Raw genomic sequence first — 14636 nt, forward strand, 5'->3', positions numbered from 1 at the left:
GCCTACCTGTGGGGTCAGCAGGCACCCTGGCCATGAGCCTCCCAGGGTTTTTTTTGTTTGTTTGGGGCCCGGGGCAGGATGGTTCTTATTGCCTGTAAACATTTTCTTTTTCATTTTCCCGTCTTTGGTGGAAGAAGCTGAGGATGGAATGGTCATGAAACATGGGTGTTGGAGTGAAGTGAATTAATTACACCTTATACCCCTAAACCCTCCTGCCCACATGGTGATTGAGGGGCAAGTCACTTGACTTTGTGTCACCCTGTCAAGTTGAGTTTCTCTAACTGAGCAGGAAGCGCTTTTGCATTTTGCAGTTATTTCCATGTTACATCCAACCAGCAGCAATTGTAGCCCTCCCTGAGCTCCCACAACAAACCCTTCTGTCTCCCAGGTTTGACATCTCTGCTATTTCAGAGCTAAGCATCTGAAGCAGGCACACATTCCGTTGTGAGCCTGGGACGGTTGCATTTGGAGGGAGCCCACGGAGAGGTGGAGGAGCGGGAAACCCAGCACACCCATGACCCTGACTAACAAGCCCGGAGAGCCTCCGGCTTTTGGTTCTATTTGCATCTGTGCCTCTTTCAAGGCTGTTTTCCATGTTGCCCCAGGCAGGCACAGAGGCGAGTCCGACCTCATGTCTCCAGAGCCCCAGTCACCCACTGCCAGGCTTTGGTCCCAGACACACTGAGGAAAGAATGTAACCTCCTAATATGTCCCTTCCACTGGGAAGCGACATAGAACAGGAGCAACTTGCATCATATATATATATATATTTTTTAATTGGAGTACAGTCAGTTACAATGTGTCAGTCTCTGGTGTACAGCACAATATCCCAGTCATGCATATACATTCATATATTTGTTTCCATATTTTTTCCATTAAAGGTTATTACAAGATACTGAACATAGTTCCCTGTGCTATACAAAAGAAACTTTAAAAAAAATCTATTTTTATATGTAGTGACTAACATTTATAAATCTCCAACTGCCAAATTTACCTCCTGCCACCCCCTTTCCCCGGTAACCGTAAGATTGTTTACTAAGTCTTGAACTCATACTTTTAAAGAGACTTTTTGAAAAATGCCAAATGAGAGTGAATTTTAAGTTCAAAGTAACAGACTTCCAGATTTCTCTACTGGCCCAGATTTTCAAATGGCAAAAACTGCAGGAAAGGACTAAGCCAAAATGACACCGTAATTTCAGTTGGAGCCTTGTTGCAGGGAGCCCAGGGCCTTTGTGTGTACAGGCCCCCCTGTGTCCCCAGAGCTCCTTACTGAGTTGGAGCAGGAACAATCTCCTTTCTAATGAGGGAAATTGAGGCATGGAAGAGTTGAGTGGCTGGACTCAGACAACAGTTGTTAGCAGAATTGGGAACAGGAAACAGGTTTCTTGGCTTGAGGGCCACTATCTTACTGCTAGATGAGCTTTGGGGGTTGGGATGAGGGAAGCCCTCATTCCCCAAAACACTTGAATGAGCTCTCCTTGCTTCTTTATTTGTAAGTGGAATAAGATCATTAAGTTGTTGAGGAATTATGGCATGCTGATAGCCTGGTAATCCCTCCCTCCTGGCTATGGAGGTGTCACTCACATGGCAGTCTGGCAGTCCTTGGTGCAGCTCAATCTCTTGGCCACTCCTGAAGAAATTTGTTCTCTTTTTGACTATTGGGTGTTCTTAGAATCAGAGGCGGTTGGAGAAGCATATTAGTTAGGAATGCAGTTGTCTGCAGGTAACTGGCAGTGCAATTCAGAGTGTCTTAAACAAAAGGGATGTGTTTTCTTCACATAGCAAGAAAGCTTGCAGGAGTTACCTGATGATGTTGTCTCAGTGATTTGACAGAATCAGGGTTGGCATCTGTGATTTTCTTAGACTTTTCCTCTTAGTTATAAGATAGCTGCTGCAACTCCAGGTATCACATTCACTTTCAAGGTAGGAAGAAAGGGTAAGAAGAGATGGACTATCTACAAACGTCACTTTTTCTCAAAAAAATAAAAACCTTTCTATAGCCCCTGGCAGACCTCCACTTATGTCTCGTAAGCCAGAACTGGGTCACGTGGCCATACCTACTGCAAGGCAGGCAAGGAAAGCATTGAATTTTTCCTGTCTCTGGGGAGGAAAACTGGGAATAGGTGTTGGGTTAGGCTTCAGCACTGTCTGCCACAGGAGGCTTGTAGGAAACAGGCATGAGAAAACTCATGACTTCTTCACCAAAAAATTTATCACCCGGTAAAAATTCATTTATTCCATCATTCATACATACATAATGTATAATAACACCCATTGCAGATATAGAAACTGAGACAGAGGGTTGTGATTCGCATGAAGAGGCTGAAATAAGCCTGGTGAGAGAGGGAAATAGCTTTTAACACCAACTCTGACTCAGATACGAGAGGTTCCATGCATTTTCTCCTAAGTCCCAGTTTCAGTGTGGGCTCCTAATTGTGTCTGGAAGGCACTGAGGGGGGTCCTCAAACAAGAGGGGCCACTAAAGGAGGCTGGGGCCCTCCCTGAGGGAGGTGGAGCAGCCTGTCCTCCTCTCTTGGCCTGCCTTCCGCTTTCCCCATCCATCCCTGCTGGGGTCCGAGGAGGAGTGTGTGCTGATGTCTGGCTTTTGTGCCTCTCTGCAGCCCTTGCCCCTGACTCCTGACATGCCCTTTCCTATGCCAGGTCCCCCGAATCTACTGGGAGCTGTCCACCAAGCGGGTCCTTCTGATGGAGTTTGTGGAAGGCGGGCAGGTCAACGACAGAGACTACATGGAGAGGAACCAGATTGATGTCAATGAGGTGAGGTGGAGAGTGCTGGCTGATGGCGAGTGACATGGGCTTGCTTGCTGCCCTGCAGACGCAGGTGTGACTAGGTGAGATCTCATGGCCTTGAAGTGAGGCCTGTTGTCTGAAGAATTATAAAACCTCTGAGCACGGAGCAGCATTCCAGGTCATCTAGGGCAGCCCTCTGCCCCATCTTCCAGAGCTGGGGTTGGCAGCACGCAGCCAAGTGTGGGCATGTGCTGAGCCCCTCTCTGCAGCTCCTGCCTGGACAGGTGATGACCACCTGTCTTCTTGTACCATCTGAGCTCCACAGCACAGAGAAGCTGGAGAACAGTGGTGTGAAATCCATGGGACTTGATCCTCTGCCCTGTGGGACCTAGACACCCCTTCTCCCTCTGCCTGCCCCCCCAGATCTCCAGGCATCAGCCAAAAGGGCACAGCTATAGCCAACTAGTAGCATAGAGTTAAAAAGGGGGGACTTCTGCCTCCCACCTGCCACACCATGGCCTCAGGGAAAGCCGGCCCATGGGCTGGGGCTTGTACCCCACTTTCTTCTAACTGGTAATCACAAGGTGCCACAGGTAGGGGTGGAGTTGTACTTTTTCAACAGCATTCATCATTTTTCAGTCCCTAGTCTGTGCTAGGTGTGCAGGTTCAGAGGGGAACCAGACACAATCCCCTCTGTTAACGAGTCCACAGCCTGGTGTTGGGGTCAGGCACACAACCTTATCCTTAATAGGCATCTCTTGGGCAGCATTAGGGATGAGCAAGTGCCCCGGGAGCCTCGAGGAAGATGCACTCACCTCTGCCCAGGTTGGCTTCTCTAGCAGGATGAGTGGGGATTTGCCAGGCGTGCGTGTGTGTGTGTGTCAGAATGGAGGAGGTGGGGGGCAGAGCTGGCACTGCCAGGAAGGGAGAAGGAGTGGTGAGTTTTTGCGGGGCTGCAGGCAGATGGTGTGGGGCCTTGGGTGTGGCCCCAAGGTACTGAGGAGTCACTGAAGGGTGTTGAGGAGTGCAGTGCTGTGACCCACCTGGCTGGTGGGAGGAAGGAATGAAAGGGACTGGACCCAATAGAAGTGAATGCTCTTTCCTACTCTCTCCAGGCAACACATGAAGAGGAGCCTATGGTCCCAGTGGTGGGATGGCCTAGACGAAAAAGTTGCACCTTGGCTTAGCAGATCAGCCAGGTGGCAGGAGAGTGTGCAGGTTGGAAGCCCAGGCCCCGAGTGCCTGTGTGGCCTCTGTCAATGGGGAGGATGATAGCCCTGCTTCTGATTGGCTGTGAGGACCAGAAGAGTTAGTGTACAGCGGTGCTTAGCACAGTGCCTGGCGTGTGCTTGGCCCTCCCAAATGGTAGCAAGATTGTTGTTTTCCCTCTTTTCTTTGGGCTCTGTCCTTTCCTCCCTCCTCCTTTATCTCTTTTTACCATTAATGTTTGCTGAATGTCTAATTCCCTGTGCCAGGCCCTTTTCTCCACAGTAAACTTAGGAGGGAGGTCTTACTGTCCCCATTTTGCAGAAGAGGAGTCAGGGATTCAGAAAGGGGAGGTAACTTGCCCCAGGTCACCCAGCCAGTAGAGCTGGGATTGAAACCCAAGTCTCTGACTCCAATACTTCTCTTAGTTCATAAAAGGAGTGACTGCATCAGAAGGTGTGGAGTGGCTGCCAGGAGCACGGCTGGGAAAGGTTCAGCCACAGCTAGTCTTGGCCTCCTGTGGGCAGCTGTTGTCCCTGGACTTGGGGAACCCTTTAGGTGCTGCAGGGTATGTGTGTGGGAGGCTGGATGGGCCTCCCTACTCCCTAAGCTGATTCACCCTGGGCAGTTCTGCCATTACCTGAGTTGCCTATTGGGCTGTCCTGGAAGTGATCTGCGGCTTGGGGACACGGGACAGGGGAGGATAAGAAAACTGCTGCTCCAGTTCAACCCTCCGCTTTACTGACTTCGAAGCATGGAGAGAGAGCGAGCAAATGCCTTTCCTGAGTAGCACAACTTGGGGCTTTTCACTCTGCTTCCTTCACTGTCAGCTTCTCGGGTGGGCCTGGGGAGGGCATCTGGGCAGAACTTCCTGCAGAGGAGGGAGGGGGAAGACCTGCTTGCCCATCTCCTCCGCTGTTGGTTGGGATGGGGGTGCATCCCTGAGGGATCCTTTGTCCACCAGGACCCTTGAGTACCAAGTTGTTGGCTCCAGTGAGAAGGGGAAGAGAGAGGAGGGTAGGGAAGGCAGGTTACCTCTTGTTTATCCTGGTCAGCCTTAAAGGGGACCAGGGTCTCTCTGCCTGCTGATCAGGAAGGATCCCAGGGGCCTCAGGTTACTGGCGTTTACATACTGCCAGCAGCAGTGGGCTTTTCCTGCCAGCAGCACCCCAGAATCTACTCATGGCTTTGGATCTGTTGAGCTGAGGGCTGTAATTGCGTTTAATCAGAGGCAGCTTTGATTTTTCAGAGAGAAGTGCAAACAAGATGTGCTCTGGTGTGGTTGCTTGCTTGTGGCTGAGTGAGACACCTGGGAGGAGGCTGGAGGTGGCCTGGGGGAGCTGGGCTGAGTGGTGCCCTCTGAGGGCCTGGTTTCTTCTGCTCCTGCTTCCACCCCTCTTTAAACAGCTTTATGGGTAAGGCCAGCGTTCTGTGCAGAGTAGACCCTCGGTAGACATCCTGTGAATTAGCAAATGAATAAATAAGCCAGCCTCATGCCTTGGGTCAGCCTATATGAGGCAGAGCTGGGGTAGAGTGTTGGTTTTTGTTTTCTGTGGACATACAGAGTCAGGCAGGCTGACATGAGTGATTTGGGAAAACCAATAGCAATAATTATTATAAGCAACTAATATGTACCAAGCATGTGACACGTAGAATCTCTATTCCTTATAGATGTCCTGCCAAGGATATGTCATTAATCACATTTATAGATGAGAAGGCTGAAGATCAGAGAGGTTAAACAACTTGCCCAACATCACACAGCTAGCAGGGGCATAGTCGGGAGTCAAATCCAGATGTGCATGATTTCAAAGCCCTTGCTCCTCCACCTACTCGCTCTCCCTCCCAGAAATCTGCCTGGGGCTGCAGTGGAACCTGGGGCCACCAGGTGACAGCCACACCAGTAACTCCTTGAAGGAGTCAGAATTCTGGCTAAGAAGCTTTACCCAGCTCCCAGGGCACCATCTGAATGCAGCCTTTCTCTCTCTTGCTTACAACAAGGGTTGTTTTATCCATTTCATACAAATGTTATTTCATTTTCTAGGGATGTTGTGAGGACTAGATATGTACTCTCATCTGAACGACTTTTACTCACGTGGAGTGAGTGACAAGGGGCAAAGATCTCACCCCAAATCCTGGTGGGTAGTGTAGTTAGTGGCATCTTGGCTGCTACAAGCTGGTGATTCAGGGAAGATGGGCCCCAGCAGAAAATGGCTCTAGAAGGAATTTCTCTCGAGGTGGGTGGGGATGGCTCCAGACCCCTCCAAACACTTGCTATTCATCCCCACTCCACTTTGAACAGGCCCTCTCACCTTACAGCATACCGGCCCAGCTGGGTCCAGCATGTGAGGACCTGAAGACCAGGCTAAGTAGCCAGGTCTTTATAGACTTGAGTAAGGAAACACCAAGTTAGGAGGCAGGAGAGCTGAATTCAAACTCCATCTCTGCCAGTGGCCTTCTGTGTGACCTTGGACAAATCACTCCCTGCTTCTGGGCCTTCATCTTCTTACTGAAGGCGTTGGGTTAGCTGGACTCTAAGGGTCCGTCCTGCTTGGATACTTTACAGAACAGTGACTCTTGGCTTGCTGGGAGATAAAACTTGAACTATCTATTTCAGAATCACCAAGGAAGCTTAACAGTGCAGATTCCTGGGCCCAACCCCAATCTTATGAGAATCTAGGTTGGGAAGGGTTGCAAGGGGTTATAAGAATCTGCCTATCAACAGATTCTCCAGGTGGCTGACACTCATTGAAGTTCAGGAACCACCTGCGACAAAGCCAGGGGATCCCTGGCTACCCAGGGTGAGCCCTCAGGCCTCACCTCTGCTGTTTGGCACCTCCAGGCAGGAGGCAGCCCTACCCAGTGTGCTCACAGGCCGTGGAGCACGGAGCCTGGAGAGCTAGCAGCCTGCAGGGGCCCTCATTTATCTGTGCTCTGAGCTCAGAAGCAGCATATTACTGAGGTCCTGACCCGGTGATCATATTTGCCAGTCACTTTAAGAACTGGTGACAGTGACTGTCACTGATTTCATTAAAAATAAAGGTCGTGCAGGAGCGCACTTTCCTGGGCTGGACGGAGCCTCCTCAAGCCACAGGACGACTATTGATTGCAGGACCTTTATCGAAGGTTAATTGGATTTCAGTGAGTGTGTGTATAAGGCCCCACCTGGGCTGAGGCCCAATTGAATTTGTGTGAAATTAGTGAGAGAAAGGTGACAGAGGCAGGAGCTGGTGTTGGGTGAGACAGGGACTGGAGGCCTGGTGGGAACATCCGAAGTCTATACAGAATGGGGCTGAGTGCAGGATGGGGGGCTTGCAAGAGACGCCTGCCTGTCCACCCCAAAGGCCCAGGAGCCCGCTAGGGATGTAGGGCCAGGGGCTCCCCAGTGGTCAGTATGTGGACTTAGGCCCAGTCCTCTGTCCTCAGACAGCCCTCTGGTGTGTGGCGTGGCCTGCAGAGCCTGACTTTCTACCTCCCAGAGAGTGCATCTCGTTTTCCATCAGGATCAGAAGGGACACTGGAGGTTGAGCTTTTACTTTGGATCCTCAGCTTCTGTTTTAGAGGTGCCAGGGCCCCTCAGTGGCCAAGCCTTCCTGGGCTCCGAGACAGCAAACATCAGGTTCCCCTACTGTTGGCTTGGGGTGCCCTGTCGTCTAGCCGACTGAGCCATTTCTCAGTAGCGGTCTAGTTCCCCGGGCAAACGCAATCTTGCTGATCTCTTTCTGCCACTGTGGGCCCTCCTGCTCTCTGTTGCTGTGGGGTCTTGGCCTTTTTGTTTCTTTTAGCATCATTTTAGTGGTGCTGGTGAGGGAATGCAGTCCATGCGTGGGTTCCATCTGCCACAGGTAGCCGGACGTCCCTGCCTTGTTTCTTCTTTCCCATGGCTTTCCCATTCCGTGGCACTGCAGAAGCACTAAGAGGGTCTCAAATATGTCTTCTAGCAATGTTTATTAAGCCCCTACCACGTGCTGGCCCTGCATGTCAGTGCTGTAGCCGAGGGTGAACAGAGCCTGGGAGAAGTGGATTGGTCAGACATCACCGAGGCTGGGCGTGTGGTGAAGGGGCAGAGGGTTCAAAGTCGGGACACCTGGGGTTATGCCTGGCTTTGCCATTTATTCGCCAGGTGCCCTTGGGTGAGTTACTTAAACTCCGAGTCTGGGTTTCCTCATCTCTGGAGTTGAAATGATAACAATACTTCCTTCCCAGGTTCGTTGTGTAGACTTTGCAGGCTGTGAAGTTCTGTTTAAAAAAATCATTTATAATTCATGAGGTTATTATTCACAGGGATATGTCTTCCTCCATAGCATCTCCGAGAATCTTCTTTGCTTCTCTCTTGTCCACCTACCTCTGTTATCCATGAGTATGGATACTCAGGAGTGGTCAGTGGTCATTGATTGAGCAGTGACCCCTTCCCCATCTCTCAAAGCCATGCCACCCAAGTTTTTCCTCTTGTCCCCTGACACCAGCTTGGGTTGAGCAGGATGTTTCCTTGGTGCTCAGCATCATCTCCGACTTGTTGGGCCTCTCTGGCTCTACAATAGAAAGTGCTCAGAAGACCAGGAAGAAAAGCTGAAGAGGCATGAAGACCCCGGTTACCGAAATCGCTAGAACCAAAACATCTCCTTCCGTTGTCCACCCTCTGTAACTTCTCACAGCAAACCTTGAGAAGCTTGGGGATGTTGGTAGGGTCCAGATGCACAGATTTGTTCCTGCAGACTTGTTTCCCCAACAGCAGGGGTGTCTGGAGTGGGGAACAGTGTCGCTTTGGAGCTGGCCTTCCTGAATTCTCGCACTGGCTCTGCTGCTCATGAGCTGTGCCCTCTCTGTGGAGCTCGTCACCCTTGGGAAGGCCTAGCTTCCTGCCATAAAGTGGGTGTGAGGGAGTAACCATAGGACTGTTTGGTGATTGAAACATGAAGCAGGTGGTGCAGTGCCTACAGTCCAAGCTCAACACAGGCTATTTTGCTGGAATTCTAACCCCCAGCCCTCTCTGTGGTGCTGGCAGTAAAATATGTGCCAGGAGAAGGGAGAAACATGTAGGGAAGAAACCCTTTCCCCTGTTTTTTATATTAACCCAGGTAAGATGGACAGATGTGGACATGTTTCTGTGGATGAGTTGTTGCCCAAGGAGGGGCTGTCAGATGTCATCATCTGTGTCTTCCAACAGCCGTGCCCCTGGGATCGACTCCCCACCCCTCTGGTAGCCATAATCCTTTGAGTCTGACTGGCCAGGAGAATGGAGGAGCCCTCCCTCATTGACCTGTGGATACCCTGTTCCCTGGCTCTCAGGTGCTGTGTGGGTTCAAGAAGCTTTCACCAAACACATAGAAGCTCCAAGATTAGAGAAACTCCCGCAGTTTCCTGTGATGAACCCAGCGCCTCTTCTTCCTCACTACCTCTCCCAACACAGTGTGTGGCTGAAGAGGTTCCCACTGCCTTCACATTCAGGGACTTCATCTCAGTGCTTGCTGGTCCAAGATTGACCGAGTCCAAGAATGGGCAGCAGCAAGTAGTCTGAGGTTTATATATCCCAGGGCTGGTTCCTGGGGGTGGGGTTGGGGTGGAGAGTGAAATGCTCTAGGCAGTGGTCTGGTTGGTCCTTCAGGCTGTGATTCTGCCTCTCAAAGCCTGAATGGACACCAGGGGAAGGGCAAAGAGCTTAAATTATTAACCTCCTTATACTTAATATTGGGCTACTTGTGTGATTACTAATATCCTGCAACACCAACATTGTGTTTCTTTCAGGAGATCTTAGCCTTGCTTCCATGGCACCTCCCAAAAACATAAATAGACTTTTCTTTGGGGGGTGGGAAAAAATTAATCCATGCAATTACAGAATAATTAAAGTACTTTCAGCCGATTCAGGTTTTGAGAAAAATCCAAAAATAGCTCCTTGATTTAAATATTATTTACTAAATTAATTCTTTATTCAGACTTTTTTAATAGATTCCTGGTTTTTTCCTTCCCTACCGTTAGCGCATAAAGGCATTGCCTAATTACTGAAGTAACTTACGTGAGTGGCATATTCCTTTTACATGAAACAATTGAAGACTTGTCACTTTTTATTTCTAAAAAGAGCTGTACTATGGCTTTAGTTAACAGTGTATTTTTGGTTAGACAAACAGCTCTGGATTTCCCACTGAGACTCAAATGGAATGCTTTCTTGGTTGCCTTGGGGACCTTCAGAGGTTTTTGGTGCAGCCCTTGCCTCCAGGAAGGAGCTTCCCAGTGACTGGAGAGGCAAGATGGACTGGCGATTGAGGACTTGTTCCCTGGAGCCAAGCCACCTGGGTTCGGGTCCCCATTTTACTAACTGCTGGCCAGATGACCAAGCTCCCTCCTCTTTATATCTCACTTCCCTCATCTGTCTGCTGCAAAGGGTGGCTGTGAGTGGAATGGAATGCAGCATAAAGCATTAGCCGGTACTATTCTAAACAGGGGGGGATAGCTAATAGCTCGTGGTAGAGTGTGTGCTTAGCATGCATGAGGTCCTGGGTTCAGTCCCCAGTACCCCCATTAAAAAAACAACAACAAAATAAAATAAAAAGATGGGATGCCTGTCTTTATGCAGTTGTCACCATTAATAGGGCAAGGGGCAGCCTTAGAAGAACTGAACCATTTCTCCAAAGGAGACATACAGATAGCCAAGGGGTACCTGAAGAGGTGCGCAACATCACTCATTGTCAGGGAAATACAAATTAAAACCACAGTGAGAGATCACCTCACACCTATTAGATTGGACGTCATCAAGAAGACGAGATAACAATGTTGGTAAAGATGTGGAGAGAAGGAAATCTGTGCACTGTTGGTGGGAATGTAAATTGGTGCAGCCACTATGGAAAACAGTATGGAGGTTCCTCAAAAAACTGAAAAGAGAGTTACCATATGATCCAGCAATCCCACTCCTAGGCATATATCCAAAGGAAACGAAATCAATATTGAAAGGATAGCTGCACTCCCATGTTCATTGCAGCCTTACTTACAATTGTCTGTTCTTGAGCAGGAGACGTAGCTGAGTATCTGGAAGGGACTGAGAGAGGGTTTTGTGCCCATTGGTGGCCTTAGGGACCCTCAGTGCCTGGGACCCTGGGACCCTCAGTGCCCTTGTGAGTGGGAGGAGGGGACTGACTGCCTTTCTCTGGGCAAACTGGTTCCCAGAGACTATTTACTGCAACTCTGATAGATGTTAAGAAAAATCACCCAAATTTTAGAAATAGGAGTGTGCAGTGTGTACTTTCAAAGTTATTCTTGGGCATAGTTCAAGCAGCCCCCCTGAGGATTTCTTTTTCTTTTTTAAAAATGTATTTTTATTGAAGTATAGTCAGTTTACAATGTTGTGTCAATATCTGGTGTACAGCACAATCATATAGGAACATACATATATTCATTTTCATATTCTTTTTAGCCATAAGTTACTACAAGATACTGAATATAGTTCCCTGTGCTACACAGTATAAACTTGTTGTTTATATATAGTACTGAGGATTTCTTAATATCTAGGCAAATGTACTTTTGCTTGACGTTGCTATTGACAGTTATTCAAGGGCTTAGACTGAAGTCGTATGTCAACCTGTGGATCTTATCCAGTAGAAGCACAAATAATTTCTCCCCACTAGAAAAGATAACCCCAAAGGTTATGATTTCCTTATTGCCCAGTAGGCCACTAACCAGTTTTGTATCTGATCCAGGAATCTTAGTCTCTTATTCCTGTTGAAATGTGCATAAATACCCAGCCCCTCAAAATTCTCTTTGAAACAGCTCTACCTTCTAACTTGCTCCTTTAGTGATGAATTAAACAATCTTTCATGTGTGTTCATTATCTATTCGTGTGAGAGTCAAGTTTTTGACTTTTTGGAAATTACCCGCTGATGGTGACAGTGGGTCTATTTTTTCCAAGTTAAGAATAACAGGCTACTACATTATAGAAAACAAACACGTTTATATCTTATCATTCAGTGTATAAAGTGCTTTCCCATATGTGATCATATTTTGACCTTGAATCTCGAGGTTGCTCTGTGAGGAAGTAGAATAGATGGGGTTAGTCCCACTTAAAAGCTAAGGAAACTTAGACTCAGACTGAAAAGAGAGGTGACTTGTCCCCCAGGTCACCCTTGCCCTAAGTGACAGTACCAAGATGGCCCCAGAGTGAAGCCAGTGGTGTAGGCTGATTCCCCTTCCTGTCTCTGCCTTCTACACCTGCCTATCCTGGTGAAATCTGGTTAAAATGAACATCAAGAACAGCCCCTAAATGGAAAGACACCCAGGTAGGGGCAGCTGGATGGGGTGTTGAAACAGGGAGGGCTGCTCTGGCAGCTTTGCCTGTGTGTACTTGAGTGCAGTTGGCAGCCTCTCTTCCTCCTCTGCCACAGCAGCAGCTCACTCCTCATGGGCCAGGGCTCCCCCAGTCTGAGTCCCCAGACCCCTAGGGGCCATCTTTCAATGTAGTAATAGGGCCCACAGCGATTAGCAGTATTTCAGAAAGCTTAAGGGCGATCATACATCTCCCCATGACAGGTCTGCCCAGACTAAATGAAATGTCATTTCTCTGCTTTTGGCTGGAATTCCGTCAGCTCAGTCTGGCTGGACTGCTTATCTTGGGCTGATCAGGAGCCCTGATTGGACCTTATAGGCATCCTTGACAAATAAAAATGAATTATTACTTAATAAATACAATTGGTTTGGCAAGTATAGCCTTTCAGAACTTGGCTCCGTGGAGCTCCAAAGAGCCTAACAGAAAGAGTTCTCAGTGGCACGGAGGTGGGGGCCCGCTGGCTCATCCAGGACCAGCTCTGGCTGGGTCCCCTCTCCCAAGAAACAGAAAATGGTGGCCCCGGGACACCTGACATCTCAGCCTTAGTCTGAGAACCTGACACAGGGCAAAGTTCTGTTTCTGATGCCAACAGACACTGAGTACTGGGCCTTCCTTTCACCCAAGGAAAATGTCAGGAGCTGGAGGGCTGGTGTGGGGACAGTGTAACACAAGTCTAGGTGTCAGGACTTTAGATAACCTCTTTAATCCTAGTCTGCCACCCTCCCGGGAGTGTTATGAGGAATCAGGGGCACCTAGGAGGGGTCACTAGGTTCCAAGCACCGTGATTTTCTCATTTACCCGAAAGTAGCCCTTGAGAGTGGCAATACTGTTATTTCCATTTTACTGAAGCTAAGAGTATAAGTAGCTTGTTTAAGGTCACAAAGTTCAACTGAGAAGTGCAGAAGTCGGCGTGAGCCAGTGTAGACTAGCGGTTACTAGAAGGCTGTGGGGTCACACCTGGTTTGAATCCTGGCTCCACATCTTTCCAGCCAGGTAGCTCGGGGTAAGTTAAACCTCGATGCATCTCAGCTCCTCATCTGCAAAATGGGGATCATAATTGTACCTACTTTTAGGGCTACTGATAAGGATGACAGCTATAGGATTATTCTTGATGATTTAATTTGGGGCCAATTATAATTGGTTGGGATTCAGAGGAGATTAATGGAGATCTCCTCAGAGGAGATCATGTGAAGCTGGAGTCCTATACTCGCATGCTTGGCCTGTTACAGGCAAGGGGATGCACAATAGAGCCAGTCTATGATATGTAACTTATATCTCAAAAAAGCTGTTTAACAACATAGAGCCAGTCCCTGCCATCTTGGGAGCTTCTGATAGTGGGCTACATGATCATAATCAAATAATAACATGAAGAGTGTGCTAGTAAAAGAAAAGTACAGCATTTTATGAGAGTGTATAGCAGGAGAACCTCATTTAGTCTAGGAGTTCAGGAAAGGCTTCCTCAGGGAGGTGATGCTCAGCTGGGATGGGAAGGAAGAGAGGAGTGAACCAGATGAAGGGGAAATGGAGCAATGCTCCTGGAATATCACATGCGAAGGCCCTGAGGTAGGAAGGCACAGGGATTATTGGAGAAGAGAGAGAGCAACTATGACTGGGATGTCAGTGTGGTACAAGATGAGACCAGGGAGGGAGGCTGAGCCTGGTCGTGCAGGACTTTGTAGGCCAAGGAAAGAACTTGCGTCTTTGTCTTAAGACCCTAATCCTGTGTTCCCAACCCCACGGGCCCCAGCTTCCCTCCTCTGGCTGGGATATGTTCGTTAGTGACTGTGGGGTCCAGCCGAGGCTGAGGGATGCCAAGGGCAGTGTGTGTCCTGGGGCATCAGCTTTCTGGGTTGAGCATCTCTTTGTCGCATGGAAACCCATCAGCAGACCATCTGTGGGCCCAAGTCTGGCTCTATTCAGCAGCTGTTCCCTGGCTGGGAAGAGGCTTTTAGCTTTAATAAAAAGGGAGTAGAGATAAGGAGGCTGCCTCAGCAGGGAGAGCAGCAATGACAGGATGATTTAAACGGCCTCTCCAGTGTCATTTCTTCTGTGCAGACATCATAAATCAGATCAGCATTGGGCTCTGGTGGGGAGGGGAGTGGGGAAAGAGGCCTGCAGGGAGAAGGGAGAAGAGTTTGCAACTCTGAGTCCTCCTGGGACTGGCCTGGAGCTGCTGGGGCAGCCCCAGAGGGTGGTGGGGTCACCTCTTCCTGATCCTCAACCCCTAGCCTTGTTCTTTGGAGAAGGGGTAGGTAGCATGACCCTCTACCCCCAACCCAGCTTTCCAGCCCATATTCATTTTTGAGGAAAAAATGAAGTGAGACTGGTAAGAGGGAAGAGTAGAGGGGCAAGTGTGGGAGGTGGGAATTAT

The 14636-nt window shown here is 49.0% G+C and overlaps 1 protein-coding gene across 5 annotated transcripts in view; it reads left to right on the top strand.

Moving 5' to 3' along the window:
• Window positions 1–14636, top strand: part of ADCK1 (aarF domain containing kinase 1) — a 136557-nt gene that overhangs the window by 78790 nt on the left and 43131 nt on the right. For 4 of the 5 annotated variants that reach the window (XR_004320871.1, XM_032482448.1, XM_014559164.2 and 1 more), the window contains one exon: window positions 2662–2778. The exons of the other annotated variant lie outside the window; for it this stretch is intronic. Coding sequence is in view for 3 of the 4 variants with exons in the window: in XM_032482448.1 (XP_032338339.1) it covers window positions 2662–2778 (117 nt within the window). In the remaining variant the exon portion in view is untranslated. The remainder of the gene's footprint in view (window positions 1–2661; window positions 2779–14636) is intronic. 5 annotated transcript variants of the gene reach the window in all.

Source organism: Camelus ferus, chromosome 6 (genome assembly GCF_009834535.1).
Source record: "Camelus ferus isolate YT-003-E chromosome 6, BCGSAC_Cfer_1.0, whole genome shotgun sequence".
NCBI classification, from domain to species: Eukaryota; Metazoa; Chordata; class Mammalia; order Artiodactyla; family Camelidae; genus Camelus; species Camelus ferus.